Genomic DNA, 20435 nt, shown 5'->3' with positions numbered 1-20435 from the left:
TTGCCATGTCTAGAAACACAGATTCATCAGGATTACACTTTCCCTCATAATCCTCTTTTAGTTTTTAAATCCTGTATATTCTACTTCTTAAAAGCTCTTGTTTCTGCCACTTCCTTTCTGCCCCCACCAGGATAGCTTTAATTGATATTTTCCTCACCTTTTATTTGGATTATGCTTCAGTCTTTCTAACTGTCCTCTCTGTGTTTATTATTGTCCTTTTCCCAGTTTATCCTCCACATAGTGGAAGATATTCACTATATGACATTCCTCTGCCTAAAACCTATTAATGGTATTCCATTGCCTACAGGATAAAATCTGAGTGCCTTAGTTTGTCCACCTGCCCAGCCTGATTTTACACCTGTCCCTTCTCTACTTTACACTCCAGTAATTCTGCACTACCTTTGGTTTTACTCCCACCTGCCACACTCACGCTTTTCACCCCTTATGCTTTTGCATGTTATGTTCCATCTTTCTGAAATGGTATTCTCCTATAATCTCACTGGAAGTGTGTCTTTAGCCCATAGCTTCTCTGTAAAGCTTCCCATGAGATGTCCCCTACCTACTCTGATAAATTTAATTACTTCTTTCTTTGTCCTATTTCTAAACCTTTCACTTCTTTTATTGTGTGTATAACACATCATTATAAACATTATAACTTGTTTGAATATCTATCTGTCCTGTTAGGTTTGAGAACAAAGATCTTGCTTTTATCTTCATGAGTTATGGAGTTTTCATCACAGTTAGCCCAGAACCCAGCACATCATAGGTGCTCAATAAATATTCGTCAAACTGAATTTTGATTAAAAGGAAGCTGATGGTTGGACAGCAGGTATAATGGGACAGGTTGGGTTATGCTACAGTAACAAAAATGCCCAAAGTCTCAGTGGACGAACATGGACATTTTATTTCTCACTTACACAAGCACCCATAGTGGGTCTATTAGTCCAAGATCTAGGCTGTTTGCATTTGTGATTCTACCTTCTCAACATGTGGTCTCCCCTTTGACCATGGGAAGAAGGGTCACACAGTTAGCTCTTTAATGCTTTAGACTTGAAGCAACACGTATCACTTGCATTCACAGCCCAATGGCCAAAATTAGTTATATGGCTGTCTGGTTGCAAGGGGGCTGTGTAGGATAGCACATGGATATTTGGTGAGTAGTAAGTGTCTCTGCCTTACTAATTATAAAAGGTCCCTTTCTAGTTACAACATGATGAGAGACTAAACAAATATAAGACATTTTTTCATTTTCAGGGAGCTTATGATCTAGTTGGGAAGAGAGAAGATAGAAGACATACAACCTGGAAATTGTCCCTATCAAGAAATATGACTGGAATACTCTTCATCTCATGCCTTTGTTTTTGGGTGGTTATAGATAATGACTTTGTTCTGACTATATCATCTTGAGAATTGTTCTAGACTAGAAAACTAAAACTAAAATGCCGAGAAGATGTAAAACAAGTGGAAAGAAAAGATTGCACGTGAACTTTCAGGGACAAGGCTTATTTGGGATTGAATTTTAGAATTCTGGATGATTAGGCAGTGTTTTCCTATTTGGACCTTTAACTGGCAAATGAAAAAGGCTTTTGTATTAGGTGTTTTTTTTTTTTTTAAGTATTATGCTGTAGCACTCTAATGATACATTTTCTAATACTAAAATTACAATTCTTTCTTAACAGGGACATTTTTGAAGAAGATAATTATAGCCCCATCCCTATTGTTAATGAAGAAGAATATAAAATAGTCATCAGTAAATTTCCCTTTCAAGATCCAGACCTTGAAAAGGTACAAGCTAATTTTTAATTCAAGAATTTTCTTAAAATAAATTTATGATTTTTTTTGCTACATAATAGTAACCTGATAAAAATGGCTTCTTTTGAGGTAATATTTTGTTATGTTATTTGAGAAAATTAATTATGTTTTGTTAACTTTAAAGATTATGTTACTACTACTACAATCACTGTTTTGGTGAAGGGAAGAAGGGACTTTCCTGGGGATACCAGGAGCAGTTGTCCCAAATGTTAGGTGGATTCCCAGGGCAGGTGTTACTAACGTTGGGTGGATTCCGAATTAGGTATGCTAACTGGTGAATGGATTATAGGAATAAGAGTAATATTGTGGGAAAAGAGAGGAGAACTTTCAAATGCCTGTCACTCTTATGTGTGGCTTTTTTCCTAGAAATATGCTTCTAAAAAAAGTTTATCTTAGTTATATAAGAGGTGTATGAAGGCAATAGCCATCTGTAGATTTTTTCCTGAAGTAGGAATTATGTATTTTTGGGAGTCAAGTTGTCTGGACAAAAGACAGAAAAGAGAAAGGAAATAGACCAGTATGTAGAGTATTCTGGGAATATACATGATTGCACATGTGCGCCCATACACACACACAAAGGCACACTCACTTGTACCTGTCCAGTGTCTCTGGGCAGAAGCAGATCTCTTGGGAAAAGGATATTATATTTCCTGTTGTCACCTTTTTTATTCTCTTTATTTTTGTTTTTTCTCCTTACTCTTCATTATTGTTCCAACTCTTTATAAGTTAGTCCTTTTCTACATTTTTGTCCCTTCTCAATGAACAAGAATGAATTCTGAGTGAATTGTGTGGATTGTGACTGTAAATTTTTATGTTATATTTTTGTATACATAAACTGAGCATATTATTTGTCAGTCACTAAATATAGGGCCAAGTAATTAAATGCATAGCCTTTAGATTATAGCTAATGCTACCATTGCATATACCTAATAGTTGTATTCTAATATACACAAAAGAACAGAATAATTATCCTAATTCTATATTTTTGAAATCCCAGTCATAGGGGCTGGCCCAGTGGCCAAGTTCGCATGCTCCGCTTCGGTGGCCCAGGGTTTCGCCGGTTTGGATCCTGGGTGTGGACCTAGCACCACTCATCAAGCCACACTGAGGCGGCATCCCACATGCCACAACTAAAAGGACCCCCAACTAGAATATACAACTATGTCCTGGGGGGCTTTGGGGAGAAGAAGGAACAAATAAAAACAGTAATGAAATCCCAGTCATAGTTGTCCCTGTCAAGAAATATTACCAGAATATTCTCCATCTCATAGCTTGGTTTTGTCTTGTTTTAGTTACTGGTAATAAGTTTGTTCAGGCTATAGCATCTGTATAAAGAACATTGGAGGGGCCGGCTCGGTGGCGCAGTGGTTAAGTTTGCACGTTCTGCTTCAGCGGCCCAGGGTCTGCAGATTCGGATCCTGGGTGTGGACGTGGCTTGGCTTGTCAAGCCATGCTGTGGTAGGCGTCCCACATATAAAGTAGAGGAAGATGGGCACAGGGATGTTAGCTCAGGGCTTAGTCTTCCTCAGCAAAAAGAGAAGGATTGGCAGCAGATGTTAGCTCAGGGCTAATCTTCCTCAAAAGAAAAAAAAAAAAAACATTGGATTTGGTCTGGGTTCACATGCCAGCTCTGCCTATGGCTTGTTATATAGGCAAGTGACTAACCCTATTTGGGCATTTGTGCCTCATCTGTTAAATGAGGACGTTGAACTAAATAATTTCTAGTGTCCCTTTTAATTACTCGAAACTATTCTAAATAGGTTCATGGTTAAAAGGAAGTTTGGCTTTGCTTGTCAAGTGCTTCCATAAGCAGTACCTCTTAGGATTAAGCTCGTTAGGAGTTGTATTCATTGGTCCATATATTACTTATCATTAAAAAGCAGAATTCTTAAGGTAAAAGCCATGTGGAAAATTTAAATGTTACAACTTAAAAAGAAATCACATAAATTATTTGATAACAGTCTCTTGGTTGTATGTGTATATATATTTATCTTTTTTCCTAATTTAAGTATAATTTTCAATTAAAACTATTAGAAAAGATGTAAAACTGTCTCTCAAATAACCTGAGCTATTATTTTCAATGAGTGAGAAAGGAGTAAGACTGAATATATATATATATAAATCTTTTTGCAGATAGCTGTGCTAATTTGATTAGAGCCATTTGGCTAAAATAAGAACATGTCCGTATTCCATCCTTAATGTCATTGAAATAAATTCTTAAAACTGAAGTATCTTTCAAATAGTTAGTATACAGTTCATTATTCTGCAAAGCATAAAGTTGGAGGTGAATTAGCACTTACATTATTATCAGGTGATTTTACAGAATAGCAACTCTTTAGTTGATTTTTGTAGTACTTCTGATTGAGTAGCTAAATTTGGAAAAGTTGAACCTACCTTTAGAGCGAGACTGCTCTCTACAGATGTTTTCACTACCAGCTATTGTAAGTTTCCTTCTGCTGGAGGTACCTAGGAATACATTTGTTCGTTCAGATTTTTATCATTCACCTGCTATGTGGTAGAGACTATGCTATTTGCTAATTTTTCAGTTTCTGCTGTCTAGGAGCTTATAGTCAAGTGAAGGATAGATAAACAGGAAATTATAACACTCAGAAGTTGGTACTGCTCAAGATAGAGGAAGCAGCATGCAGAGAGGCTATAGTTCTGTAGTATAAAGGTTGATAAAGCACAAGAGATGAAGATCAAGAATTGAAGAAGAAGAAGAAGGGGCCAGACTATAAAAGCCCTTGTAAACAGTGTTAGCAAGTTTAGTCTTTATCCTGAGAGCTATGAGAAGTCACTAGAGGGTTTTAAGCAGTAAAAACATAATCATATTTGTTCTTTAGAAAGATCTCTGGCTAATGTGGAGAATGGACTGGAGAAGAGTAAAACTGGTGGCTGGGAGACCAGCTAGGGGGTTGTTGCAGTTATCTTGAAAAGAGAGATTGGTGACCTGAGTGGGAGTTATGGCTGTGGAATTTGATTTAAGAGATGTTTAGGAGGAAGGAACAACAGGAATTGGTGATTATTTGCATGTAAGGGTTGATGAAGATAGAGGGGTCAAGTATGATAGCCAAGTTTCTGCCTTGGACAGTGGTAGCATTCACTAAAATAGGAAACACAAGAGGGGCAGATTTGGAAGGAACCAGATGATAATTTCACTTTGGGATCTATTGAGTATGTGTCAGATGATACAGCCAAATGGAGGTGTTCAAATGGTAGTTGGATATATGGATTTGGACTTCAGGAGAATGATTTGGCCTGGAGTTGTGGATTTGAGAGATACTGGCACTTGCATGGTGGTTGAAGTCATGAGAATAGACAAGATCATCCAAGGACAATATGTGAAGTAAGAAGAGAAGATATGTAGGATAGAACCCTAAGGCATAGCAATAATTAACGGATGGCTAGGGGAGGAGATAAAGAGAAGGTAGAGAAATAAGAGGAAAATCAGTGTGGGGCATGGATACCAGGGAAGGAGAAATCATTTAAGAAGCAGGAGGGGGCCAACTGTGTCAGATAACTTCATTTAAATCAGCTAACAAGAGAGGTGGAAAAGTCCATGAGATTTAACATCTCTGACTGTTGAGGGTACTTTCACTGATGTAACTAGGTTGCTATGAATGTGAAGATAAAAGTGTAGATTAGACTTCATGATGTGTAAATAAGGGGCTTCTGGTAAAAACCTTGGAGAGAGTTTACCTTTTGGAGATTGAGAATTTGCTAGTGGACGTTGGCTGATAAAGTAGTTTATCCAAGAAGCACACTGCAAACCACTAGCTGCATGCCACTGTTTCATGGTGGACTGGTCAGAAAGCTGCTGTACGGTATTCTAGAAGTTAGAGAATGAAATGGATACCTTCTTGAATTGACATTGTCTTCACTGAAAGTGAGTTGAAGGGAATCTTAGAATTATTTGATGACACTGAGCCAGGAAGCTGGCCCATAACTTTCATGGCCAACCTGACTCTTGTATTTTAGATGCAGAAAAGCAGAGAGCTAAGCACCTTCTGCAGGGTACTTATCATCAGAATATACAGAGGTATTGATAGTTGCTTTCTCTGCTTGTTGGAAGTCTGAAAATATGATTTAAGAAACAGGTAAATTGCCGCATTATTTTCTTCAGAAATATTTTGGTTTTCTTAAAATCTCAAAAATAATGTAGAAATGTAATAGTGGACTTTGAGATGCAAGTATTTACTATTGATTCAGATGTGAAATCCATTTAATTTTTACATTTTTAGGTGATTAGAATATTTTTCTAAAATTTCAAAAACAATATTGACTTTGTTTTTCTTTCTACAGCAGTCTTTCCCAAAGAAATTCCCCATGTCTCAGTCAGTGCCTCATATTTACATTCAAGTTAAAGAATTTATTTATGCCAGCCTTAAATTTTCAGAGTCGCTACACCGGAGGTAAGTTTACTAATAAGAAATGTATCTTTGGAGGCTAGCCCGGTGGCATAATAGTTAAGTTTGTGCACTCCACTTCAGTGGCCTGGGGTTCAAGGGTTTGGATCCTGAGTGTGGACCTACACACTGCTTATCAAGCCATGCTGTGGAGGTGTCCAACATAGAGGAAGATTAGCATGATATTAGCTCAGCAACAATCTTCCTCAAGCAAAAAGAGGAGGATTGGCGACAGATGTTAGCTCAGGACCAAAAGAAATGTGTCTTTTTTTTTTTTTTTTTAAAGATTTTATTTTTTTCCTTTTTCTCCCCAAAGCCCCCCGGTACATAGTTGTATATTCTCCGTTGTGGGTCCTTCTAGTTGTGGCCTGTGGGACGCTGCCTCAGCGTGGTTTGATGAGCAGTGCCATGTCCACGCCCAGGATTCGAACCAACGAAACACTGGGCCGCCTGCAGCGGAGCGCGCGAACTTAACCACTCGGCCACGGGGCCAGCCCCAGAAATGTATCTTTATCATAGCTAATTTCATGAAACATTAACACTTGATTTTCAGGCCATGACTCTTGGATGGATTATATCTCATTGGAAAGGCTTACATATTTTAGTGACATTGGAGGTTAAGTTCTATAATTCTGATATCACATATTGTTTTTACTATTTATTATGCAAGTCTTCAAATATACATTAAAAGTAGAGATAATATGATAGGGAATTCCTATGTTCTTAGCATCTAGATTTAACAATAATATACTTTTTGCCATACTTTTTTGATCTATTTATTTGCTGAAGTATTTTAAAGCAAATTTCAGAAATAATGACATTTTACCCCTAAGTACTTCAGTATGTGTTTCTAACAACAAGAAGGACATTTCATTATTTAGCCACACTTCACAAAATTACCACTGTTCTATAATATCATCAGTACCCTAGGCCATATCAATATTTTCTTGATTGTCCCCAAAATGTCTTTTTGCAGTCGGTATGTTTGAATCAGGGTCCAAATAAGGTTTACACCTTGCATTTGTTGTTAAATCTGTTTTAGCAATATCATTTCTTTTTTTTTTTCTTTAGATGTTTAGATCTTTATTTATTTTAGTTTTTCTGTTGCTCAGGTTACCAGTAGCTAAACAATATCTCTTCTTTCTCTATGTCATTGACTGATCAAAAAGCTGATATTCTTAATAGTTTTGTTTTTTCTCAAATAGGCCTAAAGTAAGGATTCAGACAAAGCCAATAGAATTAATAGAGAATGCTGTAGCAAGTTGGTATCATACTCAGTAATGGAGAGCAGCACAGCAACTGTTGGTAGCTATAGCCAGCTTCATTTTATAGGCAAGAGAATACCATTTATCTGGTGTGATGAAAGTAATACCCTACATTCATAGAGATAGGAAATGTGGTACTACCCCTATTTTGCTGTTAAGGAAACTGAGGCTCGGAGAGGCTACATTGTTTATCCAGAACCACCCAGCTACTCAGTTTGAGAGCTGGGATGAAGGAGCAGTTCTTCTGACTCTCACATCAGTGAAAGTGTCTGGCATGTAAGGAACAAACAGTTTATGTTAGAGGAACGTTAATCATTATCTTGTTCCAACTACCTAGACGGACCCTGTCTTACAGTCACGTGATAGATTTCTAATTGTAAATACTCTGGAGAAGAGAGTGGTAATGGCTGGCTTTCACAACATCTCCCTTTCTTAAATCCATTCGTCTAAATTTGTATACTGAATAGCAGGAAATATCCCTCAGTGTGAAACTCTTCTAAATTTTAAGTCATAAAAAGGCATGAAGGCAGTCAGTCGATTATTTTTCAAGCTGAAACAGTGAGAACAATGACAGGTTTTTTTTAATTGTATTTTATCTCTTTCTCATTGTAAGCTACCACTATTTTGGATTTAAATGATGTATAAATAAATAGGGGAAAAATGTGAGTTCTGCTAAAGAGTTATCTGATTATAGGTCTTACACTGCTTTTTCCTTGTGAGTAGGGATTCTTTAAAAGATGTCTTAATTTTTATTCTTGAATAATATGAGTTGGAGAGGAAAGGGAAAGAAAGGAAGACAAATATCTAATGCATAGCATTGCTGTGCTACGTGTTTCTCACAAGCCAGTGATTCTCCAAGTGTAGTCCCCAGAGCAGCAGTATTAGCATCACGTGGGAAATTGTTAGCAGGGCAGCCTCAGGACTACTGAATTAGAAACTCTGAGCGTGAGGCCTTTGGTTTTGATCAAGTTCTCTGGGTGATTCTGATGCACTCTAAAGTTTAAGAACTACTGCTTCATCATACTGTACCAGCCTCTTATATCAGTCTCTGAAGATGTATTTTAAAGACATTAGCTTTTAACCTCAATCATAAAACTCACTAGAGGTAATATACTCTCTGTACTGCACACCATGACACACACAATATAATCCAGCACTTGAAAAACAATGAATACAAATGAGTATTAATTGAAAAGGAATAAGAGACTATTACAGTGGTGGTTTTCAGTAGTGGAGCTTGAATGGTCTGAGAGCCACGAATAATTTATGCCTGTCTTGTTTTTTGTTTCTAAAGTTCTGATCTAAGAGCGAGGCAGTATAATGCAGCCTTAAGAACATAAGCTTCAGACTTAGACCTTAGTTTGAGTCTTGATGCTGACACTCACTAGCTATAGTAGGATCTTGGGCAAGTCACCTACTCTGTTTAAATTGCAGTTTCCTCATCTGTAAAATGAGAGAAATAATTCATAGATTGGTTGTAAGAATGAAATGAGGTAATGCATGTGTATAATAAAGCACTCAGTATAGAACCTGGCACATGGTGGTCACATATGACCTGGGAGACGAGGGGATACTACAATTTTAAATGTGCTGCTGGAACTTGGAGTGTTTGTATTTTCTTTTGTAAGCATTGGGGAACTGTTGAAAGAGTTTTTAACTGAGGAATGGCATGACTAGAGTTAGATTTTAGAACGTTTACTCTGGCCTTAATGTGGATGATAGGTTGGAGGGGGGATAAGAAAAATAGTCATGTTAATTGGTGAAGGCGGTGTTTCAAGAAAGAGATGAAGAAAATTGAAGTAGTCAGGATCAGTGGTGAGGAAGACGAAGGAACACATACAAGAAGTGTTTAGGAGCCTGAAATTAGAGTACTTGTAAATACTTAGATGAAGAAGTTAAGGGATAGAAAACAATTTGCCTTACATTTGGGTAGACTTGAATTTGTTTGTATACTCTCAAATAGATTCTGGTTATAGTTAGTCATCTTTGAAAACAGTGATGCATGTATTCATCCATTATGTGAGGTAAACATTTGCAAATGAAAGGGAGAAACAAGAAGTCTCTCTTTAACAGTCATCCTACAACTTGGCTCAAGTTTTATATTTGAGAATTATTCTTGAAGCTGCAATCCTGAATCTATAACATTGGACCCTCTCATTTTTTCCTAAAGCCTCCCTAATGGCTGACTAGAACTAGACTTGCCACCTCAATTCTGACTCTTTTTGTATATGAACTCTTAGCATTTTAAAAGGTAAATGTTGTGTACCAGTGCTACAGAAGAAGAGATTGTCAGTTTTTTCCTTCTATCTTTGATGAAAATATTTGTCACGTTTGCTAGTTCAGTATCCAGTCATTCTAATTAACTGTCTATGATCATAAGTTATTCATTCAACAAGGCTTTTATGCTTATGTTTTTAAAAAAGTTATGCTTTACTAAATACATTGACTATTTTCATTTTGTTGATGAGAGTAATACACAGTTCAGAATACAGAGAGCATAGTTAATTAAAAAATAAGTAAATCTAAATTTATTCTGGGTTATCAGCTTTCTGACATATATTTTTATTTTAAAAATTTACATCTGTTACCTAAATTGACCTATTAGAATTGCTTTGTTTTTTTATTTGGCATTAAAGAATTGTGGAAAAATCACTTTCTGTGGCTAAAGCTCTTTTGTTATGTTTAAATATATTTTCGAGTTAGATTTTTAGAACTAGAAGATGCTTCAGAGCTTTTATAGTACAGATGTTTGGGTTTCTTTTTATATATGAATAAAAGCAGGGCTAGAGAATAAAGTGACTTCATGAAGAGACTCCAAAGTCTCAGTTATTTAGTTGCAGAAGAAACATCTGGACCTAATATAATCTTAAAGAAATTTTCAGTTTGCATAAGAGGTTAAGCTGTAAAATATTTTAGGAGATTTATTGTATATTAAGATTTAATTACTGTGAAATGTTCTTTAAAAATTAGGGAGAGTACATGTTATAGGCTTAAAGGGCAAGGAGTTAAGGAAAAAAACATGTTCAATTAGGATAAAAACTTCATGGGGGAAATATTTGTCATGGTCAGGTAAATCTTCCCAGCACAAATAGGACGTAGGTGCTGATAGGTTTCTTTCTCTGCTTTTACTTATGGAAGAAAAAGTATGCATTGACTCAGCATTCAAGAAAGTTCGGAAAATTAAACAAAAGACATTAGCTATCATGGGTAACTTTTCATCTGAGAAGGAAGCTGTACAGGGTGTCTTTAAGCTTAATTTGAATGTGTCAGAAAAGAAACCAAAGGAGTTGGTGAGCACTTCTTTTTTATCAGGGTGATACATTGCCTCTTCTGGGGACACTATTGGTAGATGAGAAAGAGTTTTCTGTCTGAGAGTTTGATGCCAAGTAACCCTGAAGCCCTACTGGTGGAGTGCACATTCCCTGGGAAGTCTTGATTTTAGATATAAAGATCAGAGAGAAATATTCTCCTCAGGTCTGCCTGAATTAGGATTAGCAGAAATTGAACAGTGCTTCTATTAAAATGGAGAACACTAGAGTAGTAATGAAAAGTATCTATATTTTGTCAAATCTAGCTCTATTTGCTTTTTTTAAAACAAATAATAAGCTAGTAAATATTTGTGCTTCATGTATTTTTGAGTAATATTTAAGAAAAAAAGGCAAAAGTCTAAAATTTTAGCCGACGGGTAAGGCAGCGGTTCTCAACTGGGGTAATTTTGCCCCGCATGGTACATTTGGGAATGTCTGGATACATTTTGAGTTGTCAGAACTGTGGGGAGAGGTGCTACTTGCATCTAGTGGGTAGAGGACAGGGATGCTGTTAAACATCCTTCAATGCACAGGACAGCCCCTCAACGAATTATGTAGCCTAAAATATCAGTAGTGCTGACTGCTTGGTCTAAGGACAGCTTAACTGTTTTGATAATAAAGCTATATAACAAGAAATCATTATTTACTTAAATCGAAGGCCTAGTGGTTAGGAGAAAATAATAAGCTTTTTAGTGCTAGCCTAGCAATCTTTAGGATGTTAAGAAACATCGTAGGGGTTTTTCTCTTTTTTTTTTTTTTTGCACCAAATTAAAACTAGTGTAAGGTAATTATTTTTTGAATCTCTTTTAAAAATCTCAATGGAGATGGATAGCTTGGTTATATTAAACTTAAATCTGGTAATTAATTATACCTAGAAAGAGCACACATCAGTTTGCATTTTAAAAATAATGAGGTGTGTATGAAGTGTCTTTGAAAGTGACCCACAATGGAGTCATAATTTAAGAGTAGTTTGATTTCATTATACTAAGTTCCCCATGGTTTTACTGGTTAATTGAATACATTTAAATTATATCCTAAATGAACATTCTACTTTATTGAAAATGTCCCTTTTGTGAAATTGAATTGATATTTGTAAATTAATAAATATGGGTGATTGTAATTTATTTAAAGATCTAAAGGAATGAGGCAGAGCAAATTATTTTAGTAAATTGTGTTAAATTATTTAGGAAGCTAACTAACTGTAACCTTATGGAAAGCTTAATATTATCAAACTTTGTTTTTAGCTCAACAGAAATAGATGATATGCTTAGAAAATCTACAAATCTGCTGCTGACCAGAACTTTGTGCAGCTGTTTACTGAACCTTATTAGGAAACCTCATATAGGTTTGACAGAGGTAGGTTAAAAAGATACTTAAAGTTAAATGTTTCATAATATGAAACAATTATTATAAATTAAGTTATTGCTGAACATCATCCTGTAAAACTAGCTTTCTATTTTAAATTTATTAATGAAATGGATTTGTTTTAAAATAAAAGTATCAATGTAAATTTATGCGACATGAGGGAAAAGAGTATATATTGGAATAGTAGATAGTCAAAGATGTTAGAACATATATGTAGATTTACGAGTGCATAACTTTACATGAAAAGTGAAAATGCTCATTTCTTTTACTTGGCGAACGTATAAAATTTGAAAGACTACTTTGAAAAGTTATTTTAATTGGCAGTTAGACTCTTGCTTATTTTTTTAAAATGATAGCATTCATAAGCAGTATTTACAGCAGGCATTTGAAATCAGATAATCAGTTGTATCCTGCATTGCTGTAATTATGCAGAAATACAGTTGCTGGAAGTAGTAATCCTATGTTAAAATATCAAATGTCTTTCTGTACATGTAACCTGCATGTTACCAGATATATTTTGTATTTTCTAGCTAGTACAAATCATCATAAACACAACACACCTGGAACAAGCTTGCAAATACCTTGAGGACTTTATAACTAACATTACGAATATTTCTCAAGAAACTGTTCATACCACAAGACTTTATGGACTTTCTACTTTTAAGGTACGTAAAAATCTGACCAAAAGTTTTTATTTCAATCACTGTAAGCAAACTCCTAAAAATTAAAGACAATTTTTATTATATACAAGATTCCATTATATTAACAATTGAAAATTAGTGGTAATCATTGTCAACAATTACCAGATAAATATCAGTTCCTTTTTGGCAGTTTAAACATTTTGTTAAAATGGAGAAAAGTATATTGATTTTTGTACAGCTATATTACATTTTGTTCACGTTTGGAAGACTTAGAGTAGTTGTAAATTGGTCTAACTGAATTTCCATTAATGTCTTACGGTTCAGTAATTAATTTTATATGTAATGTGTGAACGTGTGTGTGTGTTTGGAAATAAAAAATGTAGGACACATTAGATAAGTATAAGATTTGCATTGCATCCTTTATTGACTCTGATCTGAATAAAAATAAATATTAACATTATTACATGTTATTGGAGTCCTGCTTTTTTCTGAATGGAAAGATGTCTGTTCGTATAATACCATGGGATATACTGAAAGATTAATTAATGGTTGTTTTAAGCAGAATGAAAGATTAAATAATTTCATGTTTGTTTTATAAACTATTATTTTATTGATTTAGGGTCTTATAGATGAGACATTGGCATAGTTAGTAAAATAAATCCCTTTGCATTGAATATTTTGTTAAACCAATGTAAACCACTTACTGATCCCTTATCCGTAAAATAGTCTTGCTAGTTTAACCTTATAACCCTTTCTAAGTTTTCCCTTAAAGAGAATTCTCATCTTACTACTCTTGCTATATTATAAATTACCCAATTTATCTCCTAAAATTATAGTATAATCATTTACATTTAAAAAATTCAGTGTACTTTTATTTAGAAATAACTACTTTAATGTTAATAGCAACCAGACTTTGAAAGGGTGAAGTCCAGAAATGACCCTTCGTTCCTAAAATTATCTGCCTAGCCCCCAAGTCTTATCTTCTCTGGTGATTCTTGAGCTCATGTAGTCATCCTGACACACAAGGCACAAATGCAGATGATATCTCAGTGAGCAGATTGATAAAATTAGTTACTAAAACTGAGATGGAAGGGCATTCATTTATTCAGACAGTATAGTACAGTAATTAAGGGCATATACTCTGGAATTAGACTGCTATGTAACTTTAGGCATATTCTTTAGTTTTAATAATTCCTGGTTTTGTTATCTATAAAGTTAGAATAGCAATATATTACCTATCTCATGCAATTATTAAGAGGATTAATGGGGATACTTCACACAATGCCATTTGTTGTAGATCATCTATGCTTTGAGCACTCAGGTATTGAGACTATAAAGATGTATCCCTCCCCTCAAGAAGCTCATAGGAGAAAAACTATAGAAAGACACTTGATAATATGGTGTGATAACATAATATAGGGAGAAACTCCACAAGTTTTTGGACATTTGTTTATCCAAGGACAGATTGATTCTTTGCTTTTATATTAGATTTCAGACAATCTTTCTTCGTTTTCTTTTTTGCTCTCTCCTTATATCCAGGTGTTACTCATATGCTGTCAAGAAGGGATTTACTAACGACTAGAGTTGTAAGCATAAACTGTTAACATGAAATTTAATAGGCTTTCTCTGTACTCTGATTAAACCATGAATTGCCTTGACATCTGGTGTATCTAGGGATCTTCACACAATTTTTCTTATCAGTTATACATCATAGAACCAAAGATCCTAGAACCTGATTCTCTTAGATTAAGGATCTTGGAACTTTACTTCTCAAAATCTCCCTGTTGGGAGGGAATGTTTAGAAATGTTAGCTCTGTGGTCCATCATTCCAGTGATTCTTAAGTTGCACATAGTTAGTTGAAACTACAATTCCCATAGAATATCCCTTGAGTTTTCTTGGAAATCAGGTAATCAAGTTCAGCCAGTACAAATAGTAGAGAATCCTGGTTTGTTGTTGTTTTTTGTTTTGTTTTTATACAGAACTCCGGAAGCCCTTTCTGTTTTATGGTATAAGAACAAGAGCTATTTCAAGCTCCATATATGAAGGTCAAGTGTTGTTCACTTCTGCCTTTGGTCTATTTCAAGAGGAATTTGTCTTAAATTGTGATATGAGAAAGCAATTCAACAGCGAGAATTGTCGAATTGATATTAAAGTGAATTACTGAGGGAGATTGGGGGGATTTCCATTCATGGTAAATAGTCTGTCACCTCTTTCACAGAAGTGATTAAAGTACAGTTTTGCCTACAGACATTAGCATGGTTTGCTTAGTTAACTTCTTAGCCTAATTCTTTTCAGTCCAGTGAATCTAATGAACATACTCCTATTTAGTTGCTTAATGATTCTGGAAATAAGCACTTACAGGATCCTTTTACCCACACCTCCATCTGCTTCCCATCCAAAAAAGTACATATGTACACACAATGTGCTTGATTTTATATTTGCTTATTTTGTGAAATATTATATACACTATCTTGTTAGCTTGCTTTGCATTTTGCTAAATCTGTGAGTGATAGAAACAAGGTAGAGTAAGTAGTTCCTACCCTCGAGCAGGACCTCAGCTTCTTGAATGAGCCTGAACTCACTCTGAGAGCTACTTGAAGTTGATATTAAGACTTCTAACTGAAAAGATTTTCATCAGGATAGAGGCGAAAAAATGGGAATACCCTTCCCTTTTTAATCTGTGTAGTAGAGAAATGGCCCAGTTCTTTTCCTTTGGCCTCAAAACTCTTTAACTTTGCTCCATGGAGCTTTTCCAACCTGCCACTCTGAAGAGTCCTTTCCTTTTGAGTCCTGGCAGTGACTGCAACTGTAAGTACCTAGAAGGAATCTGCTTCTTATTCTTCTCTAATTTGCCTTTTTAAAAATCTGTTGATGACGGTGTAGCAAATTCTTTTTAGGATTATGGCCAAAGTGACAGTGGTAAGTTGTCTTTGATTAGGAGCTTGAAATTCTCTTCCTGTGGAGCAAGGACATGGTACATTGACTTTTAAAAAATCTTTTTACTGAAGTATATCATGTATATGTAAACATGTACAATTTATAAATTAGACACAGCTGAGGAAAGAATCACTGAGCTTGGGGATATGTCAGTAGAAACTTCCAAAACAGAAAAAAAACTGAACAGAATGTCTAAGAACTGTGGGACAACTACAAAAGGTGTAACATACATGCAATGGGACTATTAGGAGGACAAAAAAGAGAGAAAGGAACAGAAGCAATATTTGATACCATAATGACTAAGAAGTTACTCAAATTAATGTGAGACACCAAACTATGGATCTCAGAAAGCTTAGAGAACATCAAGCAGGATAAATGCCAAAATAATTATACCTAGGCATATCATATTCAACTGTATAAAATTAAAGAAAAAATCCTGAAGGAAGCTGGAGGAAAGAACACTTTACTTAGAGTAACAAGGATAAGAATTACATCTGACTTCTTTTCATAAACCATGCAAGCAAGAAGAGAACAGAGTGAGATAAGGTGTTGAGAGGAAAACACCCACCAACCTCTAGAATTTTATGTGCTGTGCAATTATCCTTCAGAAGTGAAGGAGAAATAAACTTTCTCAGATAAACAAAAATTGAGGAAATTTATTGCCAGTAGACTTTCCTTGCAAGAAATGTTAAGAGAACTTCAGTGATAAAATGATATAGGTCAGAAACTTGGAGCTACATAAAGAAAGGAAGAGCATTGGAGAAAGTATAAGTGAAAGTAAAATAAAAACTTTATTTTTATTATTCTTAATAACAGTTTGTTCAAATAATGATAGCAATAATGTATTCAAATAAGTATGCTTTTATATATATATGCTTATGTATATGTATAAGAGAAATGAATAGCAGCAATAATACAAGGGTTGGGAGGGAGGAATTAGGATTATTTTGTTATTATAAGATGTACTACCCATGAAGTGGTATAGTGTTATTTAGAAAGTGGTATAGTGTTATTAAAAGTGGACTTGGAATAATTGTACTACATGTATATTGGAAACTCTAGGGCAATCATTTAAAAAAAAGTATAATTGATATGCTAAGAAAGGAGAGAAAATGAAATCATACAAATGCTCAACTAATATCATAAAAAGCAGAAAAAGTGGAACACAAAAGTAGAAACAAAGAACAAGTGCAATGAATGGAAAACAGTAACAAATATGGTAGATATTAATCCAGCTAAATGAATAATCACTTTACACATCAGTGTCCTAAAAACACTGATTGAAAGGAAGAGATTGTCAGAGTGGATCAGTAAAACAAGGCCTAACTATATGTTGTTTACAAAACCCTCTTTAAATATAAAGACACATATACATTAAAAGTAAACAGAGAAAGATCAAAAAAAGTGGTAGTGTCTATATTAATTTCAGACAGAGCAGACTTCAGAGCAGAGAAATTTATCAGGGATAAAGAGGGGCATTACATAATGATAAAGGGGTCAATTCTCCAAAAAGACTTAACAGTCCTTAATGTGCATCTGCCTGACAACAGAGGGTCAAAATATGTGAAGCAAAAACTGATAGAGTTTCAAGGAGAAATGGATGAATCCACTGTTATAGTTGGAGACTTCAGCACCTCTCTATCAGAAATGGACAGACCCAGCAGACAGAAAATCAGTAGGGACATAGCTGAACTCAACAACACCATCAATCAACTGGATATAATTGACAGCTATAGACTACTTCATCCAAGGACAGCAGAATATACATTCTTCTCAAGTTCATATGGAACATTCATCAAGATAGACCACATTCTGGGCCATGAAACACCTTAACAAATTTAAAAGATTAGAAATCATACAATGGCTGCTCTCAGACCACAATGGAATTAAACAGGAAATCAGTAACAGAAAGATAGCTGGGAAATCCCAAAATACTCAGAGTTTAAACAACAGACTTCTAAATAACATATGGGTCAAAGAAGAAAAGGATAATAAAAGAATATTATTAATAACTCTGTGCACACAAATTTGATAACCTAGATGAAACAAACCAATTCCTTGAAAGACACAACCTGTCAAAACTTACACAAGAAGAAACAGACAACCTGAATAGGCCTACATCTCTTAAAGAAATTGAATCAATGATTAATAACCTTCCAAAACAGAAAGCTTCAGGCCCAGGTGGGTTCTCTGGTCAATTCTACCAAACAGTTAAGGAAGAAATTATACCAATTCTCTACAATATCTTTCAGATAGAAGCAGAAGGAATACTTCTAGTTCATTCTATGAGAGCAGCGTTACCCTATTACCAAAACCAGACAAAGACATTATAAGAAAATTATACAATGTCTGTCGTGAACGTAGATGCAAAAATCCTCAACAAAATATTATCAAATTGAATCCAACAATTTATAAAAGGAATTCTACATCATGACTAAGTGGGATTTCTCCCAGGTATGCAAGGCTGGTTCATCATTCAAAAATTAGTTAATATAATCCGTCACAAGAAGAAGCTAAAGAATAAAAATCACATGATCATTTCAATAGATGCAGAAAAAACATTTGACAAAATTCAACACCCATTCTTGATGAAAACTCTCAGTAAGCTATGAATAGAGGGGAACGTCCTCAACTTGATAAAGGATGTCTACAAAAAACCTACAGCTAACATCATACTTAATGGTGAGAACCTTGAAGCTTTCTCAGTAAGATCAAGAACAAGGCAAGGATGTCCCCTCTCACCATTCCTTTTCAACATCATACTGGAAGTCATAGCTAATGCAATAAGACAAGAAAAGGAAATAAAAGATATACTGATTAGGAAGAGAGAAATAAAACCATCCTTGTTTGCAGATGACGTGATTGTCTATGTAGAAAATTCAAATGAATAAAAAAAAAACCCCAAACTCCTGGAACTGATTAACCACTGTAGCAAGGTTTCAAGATACATGGTTACTGTACAAAAGTCAACAGCTTTCCTATTTACCAGTGCATTAATCAACTTGGGCTGCCATAAAAAGATACCGTATACTGAGTGGCTTCAACAACAAAAATTTGTTTTCTCACAGTACTTGAACCTGGAAGTCTGAGATCAGGGTACCAGCATGGTAGGGTTCTGGTGAGGACTCTCTTCCTGGCTCACAGATGGCTACTTTCTCACTGTGTCCTCATATGGCAAAGGGAGAGAGCTCTGGTGTCTCTTTCTCTTCTTATAAGGTCACTAATCCCATCATGAGGGTCCCTACCCTTATAACCTCATCTAAACCTAATTATCTTCCCAAGTCCCCATCTCCAGATACCATCACATTGGGAGTTAGGGCTTCAACATGAATTTTTGGAGGGACACAATTCAGTTCATAACATTCTGCCCTGGCCCCCAAAATTCGTGTCCTTACATTCAAAATACACTCATTTCATCCCAAGAGCCCCCAAAGTCTTAATTTGTTTCAGCATTAACTCTAAGCTTTTACATCCCAACACACTTTCTCATTTTTCGCAACATGGACAAATTGAGGATTTTCTGAATTTTTAAGTTCTGATTCCTTTTTGCTTAACAATTCCTTATCCAGTTCATTTCTCTCTTCTCTCATTTTACGATAAGCAGTCAGTAGGAACTAAGCTGCTCCTTCAACACTTTGCCTAGAAATCTCCTCAGCTAAGTATCCAATTTCATTGCTCGCAGGTTCTATCTGGCACAAAACACTAGAGCATGAACATAACTCAGGCAGGTTCTTTGCCACTTTGTAACAAGGATCTCTTTTCCTCCAGGTTCCAACAACATGTTCTTCATTTCCGTCTGAGATTTCACCAGAATTGCCCTTAATACATCCATATTTCTGGCATTCACCTGAAAACTCCTTCAGCCTCTACCCATTATTCAGGTCCAGAGCTGCTTCCACACTTTTAGGTATTTGTTACGGCAGCACCTCACTCTCAATACCAGTATCTGTATGAGTCAGCTTGGGCTTCCATAACAAAATACCACAGATTGAGTGGCTTGAACAAGAGAAATTAATTTTATCTATTAATATCTATTAATATTTCTCTATCAGTTATAGAGGCTGGAAATCCAAGATCAGGGTGCCAGCATGATTGGGTTCTGGTGAGGACTTTCTTCCTGGCTTGCAGATGACTGCCTTCTCACTATGTCCATAGCAACTGCAGCAAAGTGGAATTTGAAATTAAAAACACAATACCATTTACATTAGTGCCATCAAAATTAAAATCCTTAGGTATAAACCTAAGCAAATATGTATGTGATCTATATGAGGAAGACTACAAAACTTTGATCAAAAAATTGAAGAAGAACTAAATAAATGGAAGATTTTTCATATTCATGGATAGGAAGACTCAATATTGTCAAGATGTCAGTTCTTCCCAACTTGTTCTTTAGATTCAAGGCCTTCCTCATCAAAATCTCAGCAAATTATTTTGTGGATATCGACAAACTGATTCTAAAGTTTATATGAAGAGACAAAAGTGCCAGAATAGCCAACACAATATTGAAGGAGAAGAACAAAGGAGGAGAACTAACGCTACCCAACTTTAAGACTTATTATAAAGGCAGTGTGGTTTTGGTCAAAAAATAGACACATAGATCGATGGAACAGAATAGAAAGCCCAGAAATAGACCCACATAAATATATTCAACTGATCTTTGAAAACGAGCAAAGGTAGTACAATGGAGCAAAGAAAGTCTT

General features: G+C 35.3%; 1 protein-coding gene across 11 annotated transcripts in view; it reads left to right on the top strand.

Annotated features, from left to right (window-relative positions):
- Positions 1 to 20435, top strand: part of EXOC6 (exocyst complex component 6) — a 200034-nt gene that overhangs the window by 99867 nt on the left and 79732 nt on the right. For 8 of the 11 annotated variants that reach the window (XM_044754047.2, XM_044754063.2, XM_070487114.1 and 5 more), the window contains 4 exons: positions 1680 to 1785; positions 6115 to 6224; positions 12036 to 12147; positions 12687 to 12821. In XM_044754047.2, the coding sequence (XP_044609982.1) occupies positions 1680 to 1785; positions 6115 to 6224; positions 12036 to 12147; positions 12687 to 12821 (463 nt within the window). The remainder of the gene's footprint in view (positions 1 to 1679; positions 1786 to 6114; positions 6225 to 12035; positions 12148 to 12686; positions 12822 to 20435) is intronic. The other 3 variants (XM_044754055.2, XM_044754067.2, XM_070487127.1) reach the window with 1 other exon arrangement.

The sequence above is a fragment of the Equus asinus genome, chromosome 2 (genome assembly GCF_041296235.1).
Source record: "Equus asinus isolate D_3611 breed Donkey chromosome 2, EquAss-T2T_v2, whole genome shotgun sequence".
NCBI lineage: Eukaryota > Metazoa > Chordata > Mammalia > Perissodactyla > Equidae > Equus > Equus asinus.
The sequence above is the reverse complement of the archived record's forward strand: the minus strand, read 5'-3'. Positions and strand labels throughout refer to the sequence as shown.